Source organism: Rutidosis leptorrhynchoides, chromosome 10 (assembly GCF_046630445.1).
Source record: "Rutidosis leptorrhynchoides isolate AG116_Rl617_1_P2 chromosome 10, CSIRO_AGI_Rlap_v1, whole genome shotgun sequence".
Classification (NCBI taxonomy): domain Eukaryota; kingdom Viridiplantae; phylum Streptophyta; class Magnoliopsida; order Asterales; family Asteraceae; genus Rutidosis; species Rutidosis leptorrhynchoides.
In genome coordinates this window covers 9,309,900-9,330,339 of record NC_092342.1, presented here as the reverse complement: position 1 = coordinate 9,330,339, position 20,440 = coordinate 9,309,900, and the positions used below count along the sequence as shown (strand labels likewise).

The following is a 20,440-nucleotide window of genomic DNA, read 5'->3' as shown; positions in this document are numbered from 1 at the left end:
TGTACACATCTCACATCATAGATACATAGAAGATATATTTCTACTTTAAATACTTCAATGAAAATTACTGGATATTTAACAAATTATAAATCCACAAATTCTTGTATATTGAAATTTAATTTAATACATTTCAATATAATAATATAATATAATATAATATAATAATAAATAATAAATTATTATTTATTATTATATAAAAATAAAAATACAATTAAAAATAATAAATAAATAAATCATCATAAAGTTGTTATATTTTTCTTGTTATTTTGCTGCTATGAAACACCTTATCCAAAAATCTGTTAAACTTGTTTATTTTCTCCCCCAATCACTCGTCGTCTTCTTCTTCCCCATTTCTTTCATGGCACACAAACTCAGAATCACATAACAATAAATCATCATCAATCCTAATAATAATTACTTCAATTCCATGGCACTCACATCAACATCACACAGCAACAACTTCACATCATCATCATCATCATCTTCTTATTCATTTCATCCTTCCAATTTCCCCAATATACACCATCTCCTAAACCCTAATTTCACTAGAAAACTTACACTATTACGAGAATGCACAAATTGTAGTTGCAGTAACAAACACAGGTACTATCATAGTAATAATTACGTTCAACGAGACCGGAAAATGATAGCGGCTGCTCCGGCAGCGTCGTTAGGAGGTTTACTCGGCGGAATTTTCAAAAGTGGTGCAGATACCGGAGAGTCTACTAGACAGCAATATGCAGCAACTGTTGCACTTATTAATTCGCTTGAATCGGAGCTGATTTCACTCTCGGATTCTGAATTGAGAGATCGAACAAGTGTATTGAAGCAACGAGCTCGACAATCGCCAGACTCTTTGGACTCTATTCTACCTGTAAGCGTATCTGATCACTTATCTAATGAGTATAATAATATAGCAAGATATTGTGTATATGTGATTATCATCATATCATATTAGGAGATATTATGGGCTCTATATTATACATGTAACCACTGCTTATCACTGATATAGTAATGCATTTAAATGGTTAAATATATATATATTGATATGTCATATGTGAAAATGATTAGTGTAGGATTAGGAAATATGCCATTAACGTAGGATTATGAGATGTTTGGACTGTATTAAACCAGTAAGCACAGTTTATTACCAACACAATGTATGTATGTACAATGCACAGATATAGATACATATGTGGATAGTATAGGTTTTGATAATAGTTTTCCATATCCAAGTGAAATTAATAACTAGTTTATATGTGTCTTGCAGGAGGCGTTTGCTATAGTGAGAGAGGCTTCAAAGAGGGTTTTAGGTCTTCGTCCTTTTGATGTTCAACTAATAGGTAGAATACACTAATCATCATACTTCGTTCATGTTCCCAAGAAAAAAAAATCATATGTTGTTCAATATTGAGATTGCCTCATCATCAAATTTGAAATCAAAAAAATGACACTAATCAGTATACCTTGTTCTGAATTGAAGATTAAATGTAATGTAATTGTGTACACCTAAAACATAAACTTGCTATTATACATGTTATATATCTACTGTAATATATAATGGCTCATTTGGGCTATAAAAGTAGGTCAATTTTAATGGCTGATTTGGGCTATAAAAGTAGATGACTTTAAGTTGTTAAATTTCACTTTTGGTCATGTAGGTGGCATGGTGCTTCATAAAGGGGAAATAGCTGAAATGAGGACTGGAGAAGGAAAAACACTTGTGGCTATCTTACCAGCTTATTTAAATGCATTAAGTGGTAAAGGAGTTCACATTGTTACCGTTAATGATTACCTTGCAAGGAGAGATTGTGAATGGGTTGGTCAAGTTGCTCGCTTTCTTGGACTCACAGTTGGGCTAATCCAGCGTATGCCTTACTTTTTGTCAACTTTTTTTTTAAATTAATATTGCTATCTTAATGGTTTGCATAAGTGTAAAATAAGATGGGCCAATAAAACTTTATTGTGCTTTACCTATTATATGTGACAATGAGTTATTTGGGCAGAAAATATGACCAGTGAAGAGAGGAGGCAGAATTACTTATGTGATATCACATATGTCACCAATAGTGAGCTTGGTTTTGATTACCTGAGAGACAATCTTGCCATGGAAAGTAATTTTTATGCTATGCAGACTTCAGTATTATATATATATATATATATATATATATATATATATATATATATATATTCTCTTAGATTATCCATTTTCACATATACATGTTTTTGGCCTACAGAGCGTTGAGGAGCTTGTAATAAGGGGTTTCAATTACTGTGTCATCGATGAGGTTGATTCAATACTGATCGATGAAGCAAGAACTCCTCTTATCATATCAGGTCCTGCTGAGAAACCAAGTGAACAATACTATAAAGCTGCTAAAATTGCTGCTGCTTTTGAACGAGATATTCATTACACGGTAATGAAATAGGAATATGGTTAAAAAAATATTCCTTTTTTTATTTTATATAATTCTTATCATGGTATATTTTGCAGGTTGATGAGAAGCAGAAGAATGTTTTACTTACTGAACAAGGATATGCAGATGCTGAAGAAATTCTTGAAGTAAAAGATCTATATGATCCCCGAGAACAATGGGCTTCGTTTCTCATTAATGCAATAAAAGCTAAAGAGCTTTTTCTTAGAGATGTGAACTATATAATTCGTGCCAAAGAGGTTCTCATAGTTGACGAGTTTAGTGGTCGTGTTATGCAGGTAATTCAGTTTTGCAACTTAGAATTTTTGTCAAAAAAATGTAAACGTTTCAATTTCATGTGAAAAGTATTATATTTTTTTATGGCGTTACATTACAGGGGAGGCGATGGAGTGATGGGCTCCACCAGGCAGTTGAAGCAAAAGAAAACTTACCCGTTCAAAATGAGACTGTGACTCTGGCCTCAATTAGTTATCAGAACTTCTTTCTCCAGGTTCTAAGCATCTTTGTCATCTTTAACGGGTTGGAACTTATTGTAGAAGGCGGCAATATGGGCGATTGGGTAACACATAAATTTGTTTTGGCCTGAAACATGCAATTTTTTACAGTATCAAAATGGAGACGTTGGGCGGACCAAAAAGTTTTTTTCTTTATCATTCTGTGAAGTTTCCTTATAAATATTACATTAACAGTTAACTAAAACAATAATTGTAGCTTTCGAATTCATTGAGTTAAGTGGTTTTATCCACTGTTGCACTAATAATGCACTTTGTGTGACTTTCTACCCGTTTGACCCGTTGCTATTGATAGCAATCCTTTATTGACCTTTTCGACCCATTTATAGAAGTAGTTAGATTGATTTACCTTTCTTAAACTCACAAGTTTTCACTTTTAACCTTTCTCAGTTTCCAAAGCTTTGTGGTATGACTGGTACAGCAGCAACTGAGAGTTCAGAGTTTGAGAGTATATACAAGCTCAAAGTTACAATTGTCCCGACAAACAAGGCTATGATACGAAAGGTTTAGAATTTTTGAAATATTCCACTTGCTCTCTTTCATTTATGTATGAATAAGTTTTGAAAAGGATCAAAATGGGTAACCGCAGGATGACTCAGACGTGGTGTTTAGGGCAACAACAGGAAAATGGCAGGCAGTTGTTGTAGAAATTTCTAGAATGAATAAAACCGGGCGCCCAGTGCTTGTTGGCACGACTAGCGTTGAACAAAGTGATTTATTGTCTAAACAACTTCGTGAAACTGGAATCCCTCATGAGGTGATAATTCGTTGTATTTAGTCCCAATTAGTTTAAATGTACTTTGTTTTGATTTATGTTTTGGGCAAGGTTGAAAAAGAACGCGAGTGGAGTGGTCTAGACTGACGTTGACCAACGTTGACTTTTAAATATAAATATTTCAAACATAAATATTTTTTTTTAAAAAATGATTTACATATAAGATGATGTGGTGTTTTTTTAAATAATATATATGTTTTCTTTAATGTTTTTTATAAATTCTTATGGGCTTGGTATTTCCATTTTATACTAGCACCTGGTCAGACAAAAAGTCGACTTTTGACTCACTTTGACCTGACTTTTTAGCGTGGACTGACTAATAATTAGACGTTTTTGGGCAAAACGAGACGGGCTAGTCATCAAACCGCCACAACCGCCGTTTGCAACCATGGTTTTGGGCAACAGACTCTATATGTACTCATGAAGAGGCCTAAACATTAAAAAAAAAATCCACTCAGGGTAAACTTTTGAGTTATCGGTTTTTAGTTGCCATGTCAGAAAAAAAAAAAAGTTAACATGGTCAAAGCCACTCACAAGTTGAGTAACTAGGTCAAATTACCTTAAACTAATTTTTTTTTAAGGTTGTGGTTTTTATCAGAATTTTGAAAGTTGGTTTCTTTTTATGAACGAAACCAAAGATGATTCCACCCAAACAGAAACCAAAGATGATTACCGCAAACCTCTTTACACAGTTTGCCAACAAAATCACCATCAATCATTTTCTCCTAAAAAAAATACACTAATGTCTGAACAATATTTATTTGTGTGAAGGTATTAAATGCAAAACCAGAAAATGTGGAGCGAGAAGCAGAAATTGTGGCACAAAGTGGTCGGCTTGGTGCAGTTACTATAGCTACTAATATGGCAGGTCGAGGAACCGATATAATTCTTGGTGGCAATGCAGAATTTATGGCTAGGTTGAAGCTACGTGAGTTACTCATGCCAAGGTATTATGGTATTTTTAATCAACAATCTGGTTTTTGAGTACATGTTTTATGTATCACTAGTTCACTACGTTGCAATTCACTATATAACAACACTTTAATTATATAAATATAAATTATGCAGTGTTGTTAAGCCAGCTGAGGGAGTTTTTGTTTCCGTGAAGAAAGCTCCCCCAAAAAAGACATGGAAGGTTTGTTTGTCTGGGTATCAGATACTATATTGACCAAATTTTTTATTAATGGGTAGACGTGGGTTATGCTTTATCTCAAACGGGTCAATCGAAGTTTTGAGCTAAAAAGGGAATGGGTCAAATGGATTGAATGACACACATAGCTATTACTAATGCATACAAGTAGTTACAACCTTCTAAATTATTTTATTCGAAGATGTCATTGTTATATTAATCCAGTTTTTACCTTTACATTTTACACATCAACTTTATATGAATGAATATTACAAATATAAAGAAGTTTTTGTGGGTCAACCCATTTTACCCCTATGAAAAATGACCCATTTCAACTTGAACATGATTTGACCCATTACCCAACACTCCCGACCGGCCCTGTAAGATACAGTAACCGATTAGTTTGGATAAACTTATTACCAATAAGTGATTTCATCTATTTCATTTCGATTTGTTGCAGGTAAGTGAAAGTTTGTTCCCATGTTCACTATCACAAGAAACTTCCATGGTGGTTGAGGAAGCTGTACAGTTGGCTGCCAGCTCATGGGGCCGGAGATCTTTACCTGAGCTGGAAGCAGAAGAGCGTCTTTCTTATGCTTGTGAAAAGGTAAACCTTGTTAATAGACGATGAAATATATTATCTTATCAATCACTTAATGGAACTTTACTTTACTATATATTTCATAGAACAACAACTAATGTTGTGTTAGCATTTATAGGGTCCCACTCAAGACGAAGTAATTGCAAAATTGCGCCACTCTTTCCTCCAAATCGCAAAAGAATATAAAACTTTTACTGAAGAAGAGAAAAAGAAGGTTGTAGCAGCTGGAGGACTTCATGTCGTTGGGACTGAACGCCATGAATCACGACGAATCGATAATCAGGTACAACTTGATATGCACATAGGTTGCAAAAATGTACAACTATTGCAATTGTATGTAATAATAAAAGATAATATTTGAATGTTGAAATATATACAGCTGCGTGGACGAAGTGGAAGGCAGGGAGATCCTGGAAGTACCCGTTTCTTTCTTAGTCTTGAAGATAATATCTTTCGCATATTTGGGGGTGATCGAATTCAGGTATAAGCTTACTCTATTATTATTTTTTTTTTTGATGTTATGATATAATAATAATATATGGTTACGTTGAAAGTTAGTTAACGTTAAAACTATTAGGGTATGATGAGAGCTTTTAGAGTTGAGGACCTACCAATCGAATCAAAAATGTTGACAAAAGCACTGGACGAAGCTCAACGAAAAGTAGAGAATTACTTTTTTGATATTCGAAAGCAATTATTTGAATATGACGAGGTTTTAAACAGTCAAAGAGACCGTGTTTATACTGAGAGAAGAAGAGCTTTAGAATCTGAAGATCTTCAATCTCTGCTTATTGAGTATTCTGAACTCACAATGGATGACATATTAGAGGTTTTAATATCATAATACTTCAAATTTCCCTATTAAATTAAATTAATACAAATAAATGATAAATGATGGATAAATTTTTAATATTCATTTATTTTTTGAATTATTTACAGGCAAATATTGGTTCTGATGCTCCCAAGGAAAACTGGGATTTTGAAAAGCTTATTGCTAAGCTCCAGCAGTAAGTTCAAGTTTCAATATATGGTTATTTACATCTTTGTGTTAAATGTAAAGAATAAAGATTAATCGAACTCGGTTTACTGCAGGTATTGCTATCTGTTGAATGATTTGACTCCAGATTTACTGATGAGCAAATGCTCGACTTATGAAGATTTGAGGAATTATCTTCGTGTATGTGGACGTGAAGCATACTTAAAGAAAAGAGTGAGTTTTATATCCATCATATATCTTCATATTATGTTTTGTAGTCAATATTTTTTATTACTATTAATAAAAGAAAACGAGAATCAGACTTCTGGTAGTTAATTTAGTGTTGATTTATAGGAGATTGTGGATAAAGAAGCTCCGGGGTTGATGAAAGAAGCGGAAAGGTTTTTGATATTAAGCAACATAGATCGGTTATGGAAAGAACACTTGCAAGCACTTAAATTTGTGCAGCAAGCAGTAGGTTTACGCGGATACGCACAACGCGATCCACTTATTGAATACAAGCTTGAAGGCTACAATCTATTTATTGAGATGATGGCACAGATTAGAAGAAATGTTATTTATTCTATATACCAGGTTTGTTGCTACCATAGAAGAGTTATAAATTACTCAATTACTTGATATAAGTAAAAAGATTGTTGTCTGATTTTTTTTGTTTTGCAGTTTAAACCCGTGATGGTGAAGGATCCGCCCAAACCCCGCAAGGATGGTGGAAATGGGTCACTGCCCCCACCATCATCTGTCAGCTCTGAGGCTAACGTATGACATGGAGTAACGCAGATATTTCACAGTGCTTAAACAGACATTGATAGTAAATGAGATTCTTCATGTACATCATTAAATAAATCAAGTTCTGCAGATGATTTTGTATATCATGGTCATCTAAATTAGATAGGAATGGTCATATAAAGGTACTGTAGAATTGCGTTACGGCTACCTACATTTCATGTTGCAGTACATAATCAAGTTTTTGGTTTGCAAAGGTTCATTAATTGAATAACAACCAAGTATCACACTTTTGCCGATTTGGGTATCCCGCTTTTTTATAAATGGATACAAATGAACTTAGATAAAGCGCAAAATTGAGTCACTTTGTTACATAATGTGCAAGAGTTGGCTCGGCATAAAACAACTAGAAAGTTGAAACTCTTGCCAACTCGGTACATGGTAGGTAACTGCTTTCAGAAATGGCTTTGGTGACCAAATAAATTGTTGGTTTAGTGAAGACCAGAATTGAGATACATAAGAAAGTGTACATGAGAACTTATTACTTTTCAGATGAAGACCTGAATTGAGTTGTCAAACTTATAATATTAAAGACTTTTTAATATGTGCAATAAATCGTTTACAATCAACATTCAGCATAAATAATAAATAAAAATAATAATGATTGAGATTGAGATACATATCTTTCTCAAAGACTGAGAAGGTGCACAAACTATCTTGGAGAGGGTGACGGCTCGTTATCACCATTTTTCACAACAGAACACAAAACCTTCCTTGAAATATACGTCTCAAGCTCTCTAGAAACCTCCGTTAACTTAAGATCAAAATTACTCTTATACTTTTGCTTCGTTGATGGAGAAACAGAATATCGTCTTCTGGGACTTGAAAGCATCCCTTTTACAACAAGAGGAGTCGCACCAATACCAACACCTTTATTGTTATCTATGTTTGCTGTCATTAAAGATGGCCCACTTTTTGTCTCCAATGGTAGTGGCTTAAGTCGATCATCATCTTCTTCATCTATTACTTTTTCTCTCATGAACTTTTCTCTGGCCTTATCAGCAGCTAGTTGAGCTTTTTCACGGCTCATTGTTATTAGCTTCCATGGACTTATACTTGCACGAAAACCTTGCTTCTTTATTACAGGTGGTGGTTCTTTATCAATTCTTACAGAAAGTATATGCTGGTTCTGAAATTTTCAAGGTGAAATCCCTTAATTATATATATATATAGTTTTGTCATACACACAAACAAAATATCTAAATAATGCATAGTATACCTCTGGTATTCTCTCTCTGCATATCGTGAATCTTGTTTTTTCAGGGGAATCCATATCTATGCTCTCATCATCAGAAGACATATCTGAATCATCTTCCAGCAACTGATTTTCTTCCTTCATTGCCATTATATAATCATAAGTTCGCATCCCCTAACAACATCATCCGAGGTTATCAATTAGTTTTTGTGTGATTTCTGATAGTAAAAACAAATAGAAAAAAGCCTGGATGGCAATTAAGTTTTAGAAGCGTTCAACTGATTACCTGATTATTTTGTTTTCATGTTGCAAATAATCAGTTTCTAGTGTTTGAATAGTGTAACAGGTATTGTTATTGTATTATAAAATAAATACCTTGCGGATGAGGACGACATGAAAGAAGAAAAGTTGTCCTAGAGCTGCTGAACCATAAGCTGTCAGTAAAACCAGCAGAACCTGTTTTGAAATCACAACCAATCAGCAATGAAAAAAAAAAAGTTATCTTTTTTTATGCCCTTCAAAAAACCGACTTACACAGATAGCTAAAAGAAGTCCTCTTGGAAATTGAAAATGGAGCATTCTTAAAAGGTCCATGTCAATTCCTTTTGCATCTGTAAAGCACCTAACAAATATGGCAATTGCAGTCCCCCCTTCAATTATAAGCTGCGATATACAAAAGTTTGGCTCAATATTTGTCTCGTACCAACCGAAAAAGAGATGGTAAAAGTAGCAAATTACTGAATTAGTTACTAACCATTAACAAGACAGAGACGAGAAGAAGAATAAACGTCCTGTAGTTTTTTTTCCCAACACAATTGTTCAACCACTAAAACAAGAAATCATTAACACAATTGTCAGGATACACAAAATTTCGTGACGAAAGAAAGCAAAATACTTTACATGTATAAAAATCTACTTGCCCTGCAATGGTGGTCAAACCCTTCAACACACCGATTACATGTCCTGCAATGTTTGCTTTGCTTTTTAACCTGTCAACAAGTATATATATCATGTTCAAGATACTTGAAGAGAACTTAATAATGGTCAACAAGTCAATTATACTGAACCTGAGAATCACACAGGGCACAAAATGAGATATCGTCTTGTAACGGGCCAGGTGAAACCGAATCATCCTTGATAACAAGTGGGAATGGAATCAGAGGCTCCATTTGAGCTGTAGTACTCAAAGGATCAAGATATTTTCGCCTTATAAATTTCCTAAGGATCTTGCGTTCAATCTTTGTGAAAAACCTCATAACAATATGACTTAGTAAAAGACCATAATTTAACTGCTTTGAATCACTCTTCGACCTCTTCTTCTTCCTTTTAGAATTAGTTTTGTCGGTTGGATCAATCGCAGTACACCTAATAAATAAAAACATAACTGCCAGTGCCTGAAACTCAAAACAAAATTTTCATTTCAATAAATAAATACAACAATATTAATAGTTAGTAGTTAAATCAAGGGTTAAGGCTACTCAAGGGCCATATACTTTCTATTTTGTCCCGATGTAGTCCATATACCCAAAAAAATACTATTATAGGCCATAAACTTTAAAAAAATGTATCGATGTAGTCCATTGACCTGATAAATAAGGTTGATCGATTTTAAACCGTTGATCTTCAAAAAAGTATAAATTTTTTTTGTCCCGTTGTAGTCCATATACCCAAAAAAAAAAGTACTAATGTAGTTCACATACTTTCAAAAAGTGTATCGATGTAGGCCATAAACTTTCAAAAGTGTATCGATGTAAACAAAAGGTGACCTCCGGCTACCTTATGGACTACAACGATACACTTTTTAAAAGTTTATGGCCTATAATAGTATTTTTTTGGTATATGGACTACATCGGGACAAAATAAAAAGTATATGGCCCTTGAGCAGCCTTAACCCTTAAATCAACAAAATGAAGAATTTTTCTTACCGTAAAGGAATAGATTGAGGTAATAACGATAACAACGGTTCGAGTATAAACGAAAAGCCCTAGGAAGGTATAGAAAGCAGCAACTAAGAAACCGTATATAGCCATGCCTACTATCTGTAGCAACAAAGCCCTAAATTAACATCATAATTGCATAAAATGTATGAATATTAAAATCGCGGTAATAAATAAAACCTAATCAATCACGCAAAAATTATAAAAAAAAAAAAAATTACATCACAGATTCAAACCCTAATTAACACCGCAAGTCAGTAACAATGCAAATGGATGAAATCAAAACTACGTTAGCTAATAAAACCCTTATTAATATCATAATCAAGCGATATTGATGTATACTATAATTACAGAAGCTAATAACCCTATCTGAATAAGCATTCGTGCGAAATTAATGAAAACAAAATTACAGCAGAAATTGAAACCCTGGAAATTGAACCTGTAGAGAATGAAGTGGCCGTTGCCAGCCATGGCGTCTCATCATTGATTGATTGCTTAAAATTATTACAATTGCTAATTTAGCTCCTTTTAAAATACTCGTAATGTGAGCTGAATAACTTAGCTCTAAAAAGTGTATCTGTGTATCTATAGATTTGGTTAAAATATACAGACTTCAACGGTCGAATATTGTTTCATTTTGAAAATTTTGGGTCGTGTGTCAATTTGAGTTATGCGTTATATGCATATCGGCCCCTTAGACTTTTAAATTTGTTCAGATTAGTGTCAACTAGTGGTGTTAGAACCCTCGCTTCGCGCCGGAGTTCGGTTTTCAATGTATTATATTGGGTTTAGTTTGTAAAATTATTTTGTGGCTAACGATGATATCGTTGAAGCGCAACTCGAGTCGAACTAAAAGGTATAATCCGTGAAAGATTTAAATGTTATTTTAAATTAACAATATATGTATATCTCCGCGTTTCACTATAGAATTGTCGACTTTTAAAAATTTAACGCAAAATCGACGTGTATGAAAAGTACCTCAAATATTTAGCGTTTTTTAAAAAGCGTCTGATTTGCGTATAGTTAGTGACAGTGTGCTCCTAAAATTGTTTCGAGTTTAACGATGGTTTCAGAAAAATTTAACTCGGTGCGAGCGAGAAGATATGGCCCGTTGAATATTTGGGTGTAGTTTTTTTAAATTTTTTTATGAAAATGAGTATTTAACACTTTACTCCCTGTTTGGGGGGTCGATTTTAATATTTGAACAAACTATGAGGGCTTTTTTTTTTAAAAAAAAGGTGGAAAAGGGGGAAAAAAAAGTGAAAGAACGAAAGCACCACTGGCGACTATTAATTTTTTTTGTCTATTAGGTAGTATATAAAGTATGTAGTCGATTTAGAACGAATGAGAAGTTTAATGGTTAAAGTATAAAATGTTAAAACTTTGTGATAAGTTTGTAAAAACCATAAAGTTAGCTATTATATATTATTTTGGGCTAAAATGTAAGTAAGTAAAAGAGTTGGGGTGGTTTGTGAAATTTTTGAGCTACTATTCACTTGGGCTTTGTCTAAGTTTGTAAAAACCATAAAGTTAGCTATTATATATTATTTTGGGCTAAAATGTAAGTAAGAAAAAGAGTTGGGGTGGTTTGTGAAATTTTTGAGCTACTATTCACTTGGGCTTTGTCTTTTAGATATAAGGTATAATATAGAATAAATGGGGTGAATTGGAATTTTCAGAACTCCTTTTATATTTGTTGTAATTATACCGTTTACAGTAAGTATACTGGGTGACTCCTGGTTCGAGCTTTGAATGAGGTTTGCGGTGAATTTTGTCGTTGGTCTTTGAATCTTCGTTGTGGTTTAACGTCATGTTTGGAGATGTTAGGACTTCGTGGAACCTGTTTTGGTGTGTTTCAAGTTTTTGTTTGTTCAACAGTTGTTTTAGCGATAATTCAATGTTTGTATTGATTGACACGTTTTTACTCGATGTTTGTTGTAATTGATCAATGGCTATGATTGTGTAATAGGGTCTAGTTAAACTGTGTTGTACAATAGACTTTAGGGTCTAGTTAATTAAATGGGGGTCTGTTATTGTTGTAACTTCTAAAATCTTATGACTTTATGTTTTTTTGGAGAGAGAGAGAGAGAGAAGCATTCAAGTTTGGTTTGATTTGTTAGCAAGGAGTGGGACAATGTTTTTTTAGCGTACTTTAGTATCACAAATTTATTTACACTCTTTCAAGGTTTCTCTCACAGTTTTCTCATAATTTCTTCTGATATTTCTTTCAAGATCTCCCTACAAACATTATTTTTCTTCTTTTTTTATTTACTAAAAATGTTGACATCACTCTACTTTTTCAGCTTCAAGGATTCTCAAAAAATGTTCGAGTTATCTGAGAGGGTGATTATTTTTTACTCTTGTATTGTATAGTGCTTAATCGAATTGAATTAATCCGTGAATAAATAGCACTGAGAACCAATTACATGTTGGTTTTTTTTATAATCAAAATCATTCAGTTTGATCCATTATAGTTCAAATTATATATTATATATAATCATTAAGGTTTAGTTATTTTGATTTATAATCGAATTTTGAGCACATAAAGTTTTAATAAATAAATGTTATCTAAGTAATATTATTTATATTTATCTCTATTTTTCACGAATTCATTCGCTCTTATTAAGAAAAGAAACTTGGTTTTTTCAAGAAATTTTTATTTGAAACACGGAATTTAAATATGAGTAGTACTTGGTCTACAATCTCTTAGACCACTTCGTTTTCATGTAATTTCATCATCATATCTAGTGACTTTCAGAAAGAAAAAAAAAAAAAAAAAAGGATAAAAATTACATTTTTTTTATTCACTAGCATTATAGATGATCGTTCTTTATACTATTTTGGGTAACTTTTACAAAGAAAGACCCACCCAAGAATGGCTCACCCAAAAAGAAGATTATCCATCAACAAGGCAACAATGATCACATGATACAAGCGGAAAATCAATAGTAGACAACTCATTTAGTATCATCTCAAATTACATAATGTCTCCAAAAATAACTAACAATGCCTGGAATAAAATGATTTTAACCTACAAAACAAATGTTATTGTGACAAAAAATTACTTACTAACCTCATTAGCACTAATATTCCGAAAAGTACTAATTACTTGTACACGCCTTGTGACAAAAATTTGCTTACATCAGCAGCAACCTCATAAGCATTTTCCACACATCGTCCTAAAGCCACACCAGATACGTAGTTTCCGCCAAGAAACAGACCCCGAAATCCCCCCATACTAAGAGAGCATTTTGCTTGTTCTAGATTATCGTAATGACCAATCAGAAACTGCGGAATTGCTCGAGGCCACACTTTGACCCCTAAAGTCAACGGTTCTCCTGCTTTAGGATTTATCAGCATCTTTCGTAGGTCACGGTCAACTGCTTCAACGAGTTGACCTTCAGTCTGATAAAAAAACAAGTTTCCATTCAAAAAATCAGTCACCAACCGCAAATTTAGAACAAACTGTTCACATAATGGTAATAAAAACTCAAATATGAAAACCACACCGAAGGTGCCAAAATGGGTGGGGCAGGCAGGTTGTATCATAAAGAAGGGTCTTTTCTGGATACATGTCAAGACAGGTGAATCAGATTGACCCGGAATACTTTTTTGCCGAAGGTTTACAAAAGATAATTTATGTGTGAAATATGACAACAGAAACATATACGCTGTAATGCTTTGAATGAAATGACTTGGGATGTTTATGCTTACATAATAGAGTTTGGGCAACTTTTATACAACTTAACCTACTCTACCCATCTGATTCATTTCTTTTTTTAAGTTTTTTTGGTTTACCCATTGGACCCGTTATGAATGTAAATGGGTTAATGTTGACACTTGCAGAATATAAAACCCTAAAGAGTTTGCTTACTTTTGATATAATACCAGGATTTGTAGCACCTCCAATGTAGTTCAGGAGCAGGACCCTTCCAGGAGGAGCCCGATTAGGGAAAAGAGACGAACTGTATATAGTACCTAAGGAATCATAAAATAAATATAAAAAAAGAAAATCACATTTTTATAAAGTACAAAATCTTAAAAACATAGAGATTTGAGATGAAAGTGACCTAAGGTCTCCACTCCTTGACTTCGAGGATGCAATTGACCAAAACCCTTGAGTTGACCATCAATTAAACGATCGGAACGAATTGCCTCTTTTGGATAAGAAACAGATACAGCAGCAACAGGAGGATAATAAAATTGGGACAAAGCATCTGCTGCTTCCATCTGAATAATAAAGGAGTATTTATACCATAAATAAATAAAAATTCTTCTATATATACATTATTATATAATTATTTGAAAAATCATTAAAAAATTCATCTGAGTTTCTAGATACCGAAAGAGGACGCAGCAAGTCACTAGCCACGTAAGAGGGAATAGTCATGATAACAGTTTTAGTCAGCACAATCTCAGATCCATTTGGTGTTTCATATGTCAAACTATATCCTTTGTTATCCAATTTGGAGATACTTTTGAGTTTCCACGACAATTTCACTCTGCTACCCAACCTAAAAGCACGCACATTACTATTATTATACAATCAAAACAGTTGCAAAACTAACGTGACGTGCAATGAAATGTAATTACCCTTTTGAAATGGCATTAGGTAACATTGCTTGTCCCTTCCTAAAAGATCCAACCGTTTGTCCCTTTGGTGTTGGTAATCTCCTGCCATTTTCCATACATTATGTTCAATAATATAACATTAAAAATATAAATATAAATAAATATAAAAAAGGCTACCAAAGAACATTACGGATCACGTGGAATCTTTTTGCTCTTATTCTTCTTCTGAAGTGCCTTCAATGCACCACCAATAATGCTACCACCATTTTGCTCCAATTTCCAAACTTTTCCAAATGCTGCTTTCATACTTAGTTTTGAAGGATCACCCGCATACACACCTGAAACATTATGATACAACTTGGTTAACTTAACCCAGGTTAAAAGACGAGGTAACTGAAAAAATCATATTACCTGAGCAAAATGGTTCTATTAAGCGTTCAAAAACTTCATCACCAAGGTTACGGCGAACAAACTCTTCAATGGATTCCTCATGATCCTGTAACCATTGTTGGAATGTATATATAAAATGGTGATACAAAGTGAAAGAAGAAATGAAAGATTTAGGTACTAACGGGCGGTGGAGGACGGATCCCGAGAGCACCAAAACCTGCTCTGAGTTTCCCAGATAAGCTCATCAGATCGAAGGTAGGAAAATCAGATGGACTCGAAGGTACCGGCTTCAAATCACCATCCCAAAGTACAAACCGAGGTGCGGTGGGGTCACCCAACACTAATTCATCCTTCAACCCACAATCCACCTAAAAATACATATATTATACATCATCATTATATTTATTAATACTAGTAACTTACCAATATCATATGATAGGTGATGATAGAATGGCATAGGATAATAATCAAGATAATTGGTATTTTGGTAGCACAATGCATATTGTATTGTTTCTCCTTGTATTTGCATTATCTTTGGATGATTGTACCCCTCCATGAGGTGGCCAAAGTTTTTGCTTTCATATACAAGTCCATTTGTTATTTAGGTTTCAAACAACGATTAACTCGTGGATGTGTATATGAAACCAAATATATGGAAACAAAACCTATAGCGGCCTCATGGAGGTGTAATATGTTGAGATATGGAAACTTTAAACAAAAGGAAAGAAATCAAATTAGCTTGGAGATTAAGTTAGCTTGGAAGTCAAGTTTTACTCAGGGAGATTTCGATACAAGGCTTCCAGGATCAACTCATCCTCATCGTGTCAGGGTCCCCTCGAACGATAGCTGTGTCCACTCATCGTCTTTCATTCCTTCTGGTTTATTCTCATTCAAGGCATCGATCAGATCCTTCTGACATAACAAATCTTCAACCTGCATCTTCCACCACCCAAAATCTTGCCCATCAAACTTGTCGATTTTGATCCTTCCTTCTTCTGCCATTGTAAAAAAAAAATATTGGATCTGAGGACAACAGCAATCTGATCTGTAACAGTAGCAGTAGATCTGTAACAGCAGAGTCTGGTGAGTCTGGTGGCGGCTAGGGTTGATCTGGATCTGTAACAGCAGAGTCTGGTGACGGCTAGGGTTTAGCACCTGCAATCTGATCTGCAATCTGATCTGTAAAAAACAGCAGCAATAACCTGCAATAACCTGCAATCTGATCTGTAAAAAATCAGCAACGACTGGATCTGTAACAGCAACAGCTATGATTGACGGCTAGGGTTAGAACCTGAGCTCTAGATACCAGTTGTTAAGGCACTATCGTTAAAGGGGAGGCCCAGATGGACTTGGGTTTGAGGGGAGGTTTTGAAACGGGGGGACCAAGTGTATGGTCGAATATTCCAAGTCAATGGAATATGCGGGCGGGTTAGAGTTCCTTGTCACTAAGGAAATTGATGTCGAAGGGTGTCGGATAGAACGCATCTGACTGTTGCTCGGTTATTGGTTGATGTTTCAATAAAGGGGGCGATTTTCTTCGAGGGTGATCAATAGAAATCTTTAGATGATGGATAGGGGCGGATAATCTTGTAAGTCCGGGAACTTGAGCTTTCTAGGATCGTTGAGGGTGTCGAAAACTCGGTGAGAGTTTGGTTACCGACGGAAGTTATCGAGCTAGTGGGAGTTAGATAACTAGTAGGGTTGTGGAGATGGTTGAGCGACTTGTTTCTCCAATGTTCTCAAGTTTAGTGTGTTAATTCCGGTAACACTAGGGCTTCGAATACTTGTTACTCTCCGATGACAAAGAGATTTGTGAGTAACCGGTGATACGAACAAAGTTTCTTCTCGAAGCTGCGATTTAAATCTTACTCGTACAGTGGGAGCTTGCTTGGGATAAGAAGATGGGGTTTGTGAAATTCATAGCGCTATGAGGAGGTTAGTGTACCAACGAGAAAACGGAAAGTTGAAAAGATGGTAGACTTCAAGGTGGTGATGGCGTTCGCACTAGGGTATCTTGAAGAATAGTCTACAAAGGCGTCTGTTGGAGTTCCTTTTTTTGTTGGTGAAGGAAATCATAGATAGACGAAAATTCTGTACGAGGATGGTCGTTGACATGTGTGTTCGGGATTGGACGTGTCTAGATCGATCGGTGAGGCGGCGTTGTCTCATGAAAGAATCCTATGATTCTATGATTGAAGTCTCGCTCACTTCAATTGATCTTCTAGTGTAAGAAGATGATCTTCATGATAGAAGATGGTGGTGAAAGAAACCGAGATGGCCCAAGCTAGTAACTAAGCTAGTAACCAAGCTAGAAACCGAGGGCAGGGAGATTTCGATACAAGGCTTCCAGGATCAACTCATCGTGTCAGGGTCCCCTCGAACGATAGCTGTGTCCACTCATGGCTAACAACACCGAGGGGTGCGCCACGTCACACCGTGCGCTCAGGGGTGCGGCCCTACTGCGCCGTCCACCACATCGGGGCTATAGCCTAGCTCTGATACCAGTTGTAAGGATCACATAGCCCAAACACAATGTCCTGCAATATAAGCTCAAGAGTCCATCCTTTTCTAAAACCAATCGATGATAGAGGGACTTCCCCTTAAACTTATATACATACATTTGTTTTGTCACATGACCGATGTGAGACTTTGGTTTGCACCCTAACATAATAATCTCATAATTATGTTAGTGTCCACAAAGGTAAATTGATGATATAATGATTATTATCACAATAAATATAGTAAACAGTATAATGGCATATATATACATACCACCATAGTAAGCATAGCATCAGAAGGTTGAAAGCTATTAGGACCTTCTTCCCATAGATAACCATCTTTTTCAACCGTTGATATATTTCCCCCAACTCTATCACGTGCTTCCGTTACAATCAAATCACTTACGCCCTCATGTTTCGTTGCTAGGGCTTGCGCAATGCAAAGTCCGCTAATTCCTCCACCAACGATTACGCAATCAAGTAACGGCTGATGCGAATTTGAAGTATTATCGGAAATTGATGGTGTGGTTGCGGAATCTCTATTGGCGATTGAGCATCGGAACTGAAACTTACGGAGATTGACGACGGAGTGTCGGGAAATTGGTGCCGGAAATGAAGATAGATTCCGGTGGTAATTTGGGTAAGGAAGGTGCGTAAGAGATGACATCTTTTATTGTATTGGTGGAAATTTCTTATCCATTTAATGGTGTTTGTTTATAATCTGTTGCTGAAGAGAAAAAAATTATACCGGAATAACATAGGATTTAACGAAAGTCAATACACGGTTAGGCCTCTCAACGGTTCGCCCAGGGAAGCCGCCCAGGTCCGCCCAGCCTGGGCGCTGATGGCACGAGCCCGCCCAGGCCACCGCCCAGAGTCTCGCCCACCTCCTTCGTCCCCCATTTCGTCCGAACAAAGCATATTATATTATATTATAATATAAAAGAATAAAAGTAAATATTATAGAAAGAAAAGTAAAGTAAGAAAGGGAGAAAAAAAAATAAAAGAAAAAATGAAAAGTAAAGTGAAAAAAAAACAAAAAAAAATTGATGAATAGTAGTCGGTTACTATTGATGAATAGTGACCGACCAATAGAAAGAGAGTATCCACTTTGCTTATTAGTATAGAGAGGTAATCTGTTGCTGAAGTGAAAAAAATTGAAAAAAATTATACTGGAATAACATATGATTTTTTTAACGAAAGTCAATACGCCGTTAAAATGCATAAAATATTTGTATATACATAGTATTAGTAACATTTGACTTTAAAGTAACTGAATTTTACAGTTATTATATTATATTATACTATACTATACTATAATACTAAAAGCCATGAGATTTGGCAACTATTCACTATGGTATTTGTGTAATTACCCTTAACTTTGAGGGTAGTTTGATAACCTTTTTTATTTTATTTTTTTTACTTTAATATTATTAATTTTAACTATATTTGTTCACTTCCATTTTCAATTCTTATTTTTCACAGGTTTGACTAACCACCTGTTAACGTTTTTTAAACATTAATTAATCAACCGTCCACCTTTTTTTAACCGATGAATTAATGGATCGTTAACCGATCAAATTTTCTTCACTTCCTTTTTTCACTTTCCTTTTTCTTTCCTTTTCAAACGTTAAATTAACTAATCGTTAACCGATTTTTTAACATTCAATTAATCAACCGTTAACTGATCAAACCCACCCCGCAGCGAAGCGCGGGTTTTTTGTACTCGTTATGTACTATAACTAGTATAAGACCTACAATTTCGACAATAAAAATTTCAAAAATAATATATTATTTTTTACAATCTCTTTCGTAGGAAGTGAAGGCATCGGATGTCAGATTTATGTGCGAAGATTTGACAAGCGGTTGAGTGGATATGTGGATATCTCATTTGAAAGAATAGGAATCTAAAAGTTTTCGAAAATATATGTTAGAATACTCCGGTAGCGTTAAGCGAAATTCAAGTGAAGACTTACGATTGGATCGCGAAGAGGTGCAAGTCGAGGGTCATTGATTGACACAATTGGAAAAACAATTCGTGTTGTTTTCTTTCCTAGCAAATGTCCCTTGTTGCTACCTTAGCAACTTGATGCATTTGCTGTTTTGTAATATGTGTGTATATCTTGCGAATATGTTGGCTCGAGGGGGGTTTTGCTACAGCATCATTTAGCACCCCTCCTGTTGTATCTTTTTGTTTTGTTATAATAATATTTGCCTTAAAAAAAATCGACAAAAATTGCGTATAAGAAACAAATCTAGGCAAAGCATGAAGTTGAACAAAATTTTAGATATGAAATAAATATTATAGAAAGACTGAAATGCTAAATGTTCAAATTAAATTAAAAACCAAGTATAAAACAAATACACAAAATAAAATATGACCCGAAATGCTTTCATTCTTTCGTTCAACTGCCAAGCTGCATATCCATTCCAAAATTGTAGGATATTGAAAGGACCCGTCCTAATCCACCTGGACGAAGTCATCAACATTTGGTCCCATTGCGATGATCGGCTCCAAGTAATGTCCTTATATTGAGCAAATGCACAGCGGAAGACTTAATTCGTACCTGAGAATAAACATGCTTTAAAGTGTCAACCAAAAGGTTGGTGAGTTCA

General features: G+C 34.8%; 3 protein-coding genes across 3 annotated transcripts; 1 reads left to right on the top strand and 2 right to left on the bottom strand.

Annotated features, from left to right (window-relative positions):
• The first annotated feature begins 303 nt into the window (after positions 1 to 303).
• Positions 304 to 7,520, top strand: LOC139872746 (protein translocase subunit SecA, chloroplastic). Its single transcript, XM_071860672.1, has 19 exons — positions 304 to 874; positions 1,271 to 1,343; positions 1,662 to 1,868; positions 2,007 to 2,110; positions 2,238 to 2,417; positions 2,495 to 2,713; positions 2,812 to 2,925; positions 3,338 to 3,451; positions 3,537 to 3,704; positions 4,494 to 4,669; positions 4,791 to 4,857; positions 5,312 to 5,458; positions 5,571 to 5,735; positions 5,832 to 5,933; positions 6,030 to 6,281; positions 6,392 to 6,459; positions 6,545 to 6,662; positions 6,783 to 7,022; positions 7,110 to 7,520. The coding sequence occupies exons 1-19, from the start codon at positions 428 to 430 to the stop codon at positions 7,209 to 7,211; spliced, it is 3,063 nt and encodes a 1,020-aa protein (XP_071716773.1). The 5' UTR covers positions 304 to 427; the 3' UTR covers positions 7,212 to 7,520.
• LOC139872747 (protein S-acyltransferase 18) lies at positions 7,260 to 10,920 on the bottom strand. The gene is made up of 9 exons (XM_071860673.1): positions 10,804 to 10,920; positions 10,353 to 10,466; positions 9,495 to 9,821; positions 9,348 to 9,416; positions 9,182 to 9,253; positions 8,962 to 9,090; positions 8,803 to 8,883; positions 8,452 to 8,601; positions 7,260 to 8,361 (listed from the first exon to the last, which is right to left on the bottom strand). Exons 1-9 carry the CDS (start codon positions 10,846 to 10,848, stop codon positions 7,885 to 7,887), a joined length of 1,464 nt encoding a protein of 487 aa, XP_071716774.1. The 5' UTR covers positions 10,849 to 10,920; the 3' UTR covers positions 7,260 to 7,884.
• A 2,381-nt stretch (positions 10,921 to 13,301) lies between these two features.
• On the bottom strand, positions 13,302 to 18,543 carry LOC139871882 (protoporphyrinogen oxidase 1, chloroplastic). Its single transcript, XM_071859628.1, has 9 exons — positions 18,099 to 18,543; positions 15,509 to 15,694; positions 15,348 to 15,432; positions 15,127 to 15,274; positions 14,958 to 15,038; positions 14,707 to 14,878; positions 14,435 to 14,594; positions 14,239 to 14,342; positions 13,302 to 13,769 (listed from the first exon to the last, which is right to left on the bottom strand). Exons 1-9 carry the CDS (start codon positions 18,489 to 18,491, stop codon positions 13,470 to 13,472), a joined length of 1,629 nt encoding a protein of 542 aa, XP_071715729.1. The 5' UTR covers positions 18,492 to 18,543; the 3' UTR covers positions 13,302 to 13,469.
• Positions 18,544 to 20,440: the final 1,897 nt, after the last annotated feature.

Bases quoted from the DNA above. Each gene is read 5' to 3' on its own strand.
- LOC139871882 (XM_071859628.1), bottom strand. From the start codon at position 18,491: ATGTCATCTCTTACGCACCTTCCTTACCCAAATTACCACCGGAATCTA. The intron at 14,879-14,957 runs GTAATTACATTT...GCGTGCTTTTAG, and splicing joins CCTAATGCCATTTCAAAAGG to GTTGGGTAGCAGAGTGAAAT. The intron at 14,595-14,706 runs GTATCTAGAAAC...TTTATTATTCAG, and splicing joins ACTTGCTGCGTCCTCTTTCG to ATGGAAGCAGCAGATGCTTT.
- LOC139872747 (XM_071860673.1), bottom strand. From the start codon at position 10,848: ATGATGAGACGCCATGGCTGGCAACGGCCACTTCATTCTCTACAG. The intron at 10,467-10,803 runs GTTCAATTTCCA...TTGTTGCTACAG, and splicing joins GGCCACTTCATTCTCTACAG to ATAGTAGGCATGGCTATATA. The intron at 9,091-9,181 runs GTTAGTAACTAA...TGTATATCGCAG, and splicing joins TCGTCTCTGTCTTGTTAATG to CTTATAATTGAAGGGGGGAC.
- LOC139872746 (XM_071860672.1), top strand. From the start codon at position 428: ATGGCACTCACATCAACATCACACAGCAACAACTTCACATCATCATCA. The intron at 1,344-1,661 runs GTAGAATACACT...TTGGTCATGTAG, and splicing joins TTTTGATGTTCAACTAATAG to GTGGCATGGTGCTTCATAAA. The intron at 5,934-6,029 runs GTATAAGCTTAC...TAAAACTATTAG, and splicing joins TTGGGGGTGATCGAATTCAG to GGTATGATGAGAGCTTTTAG.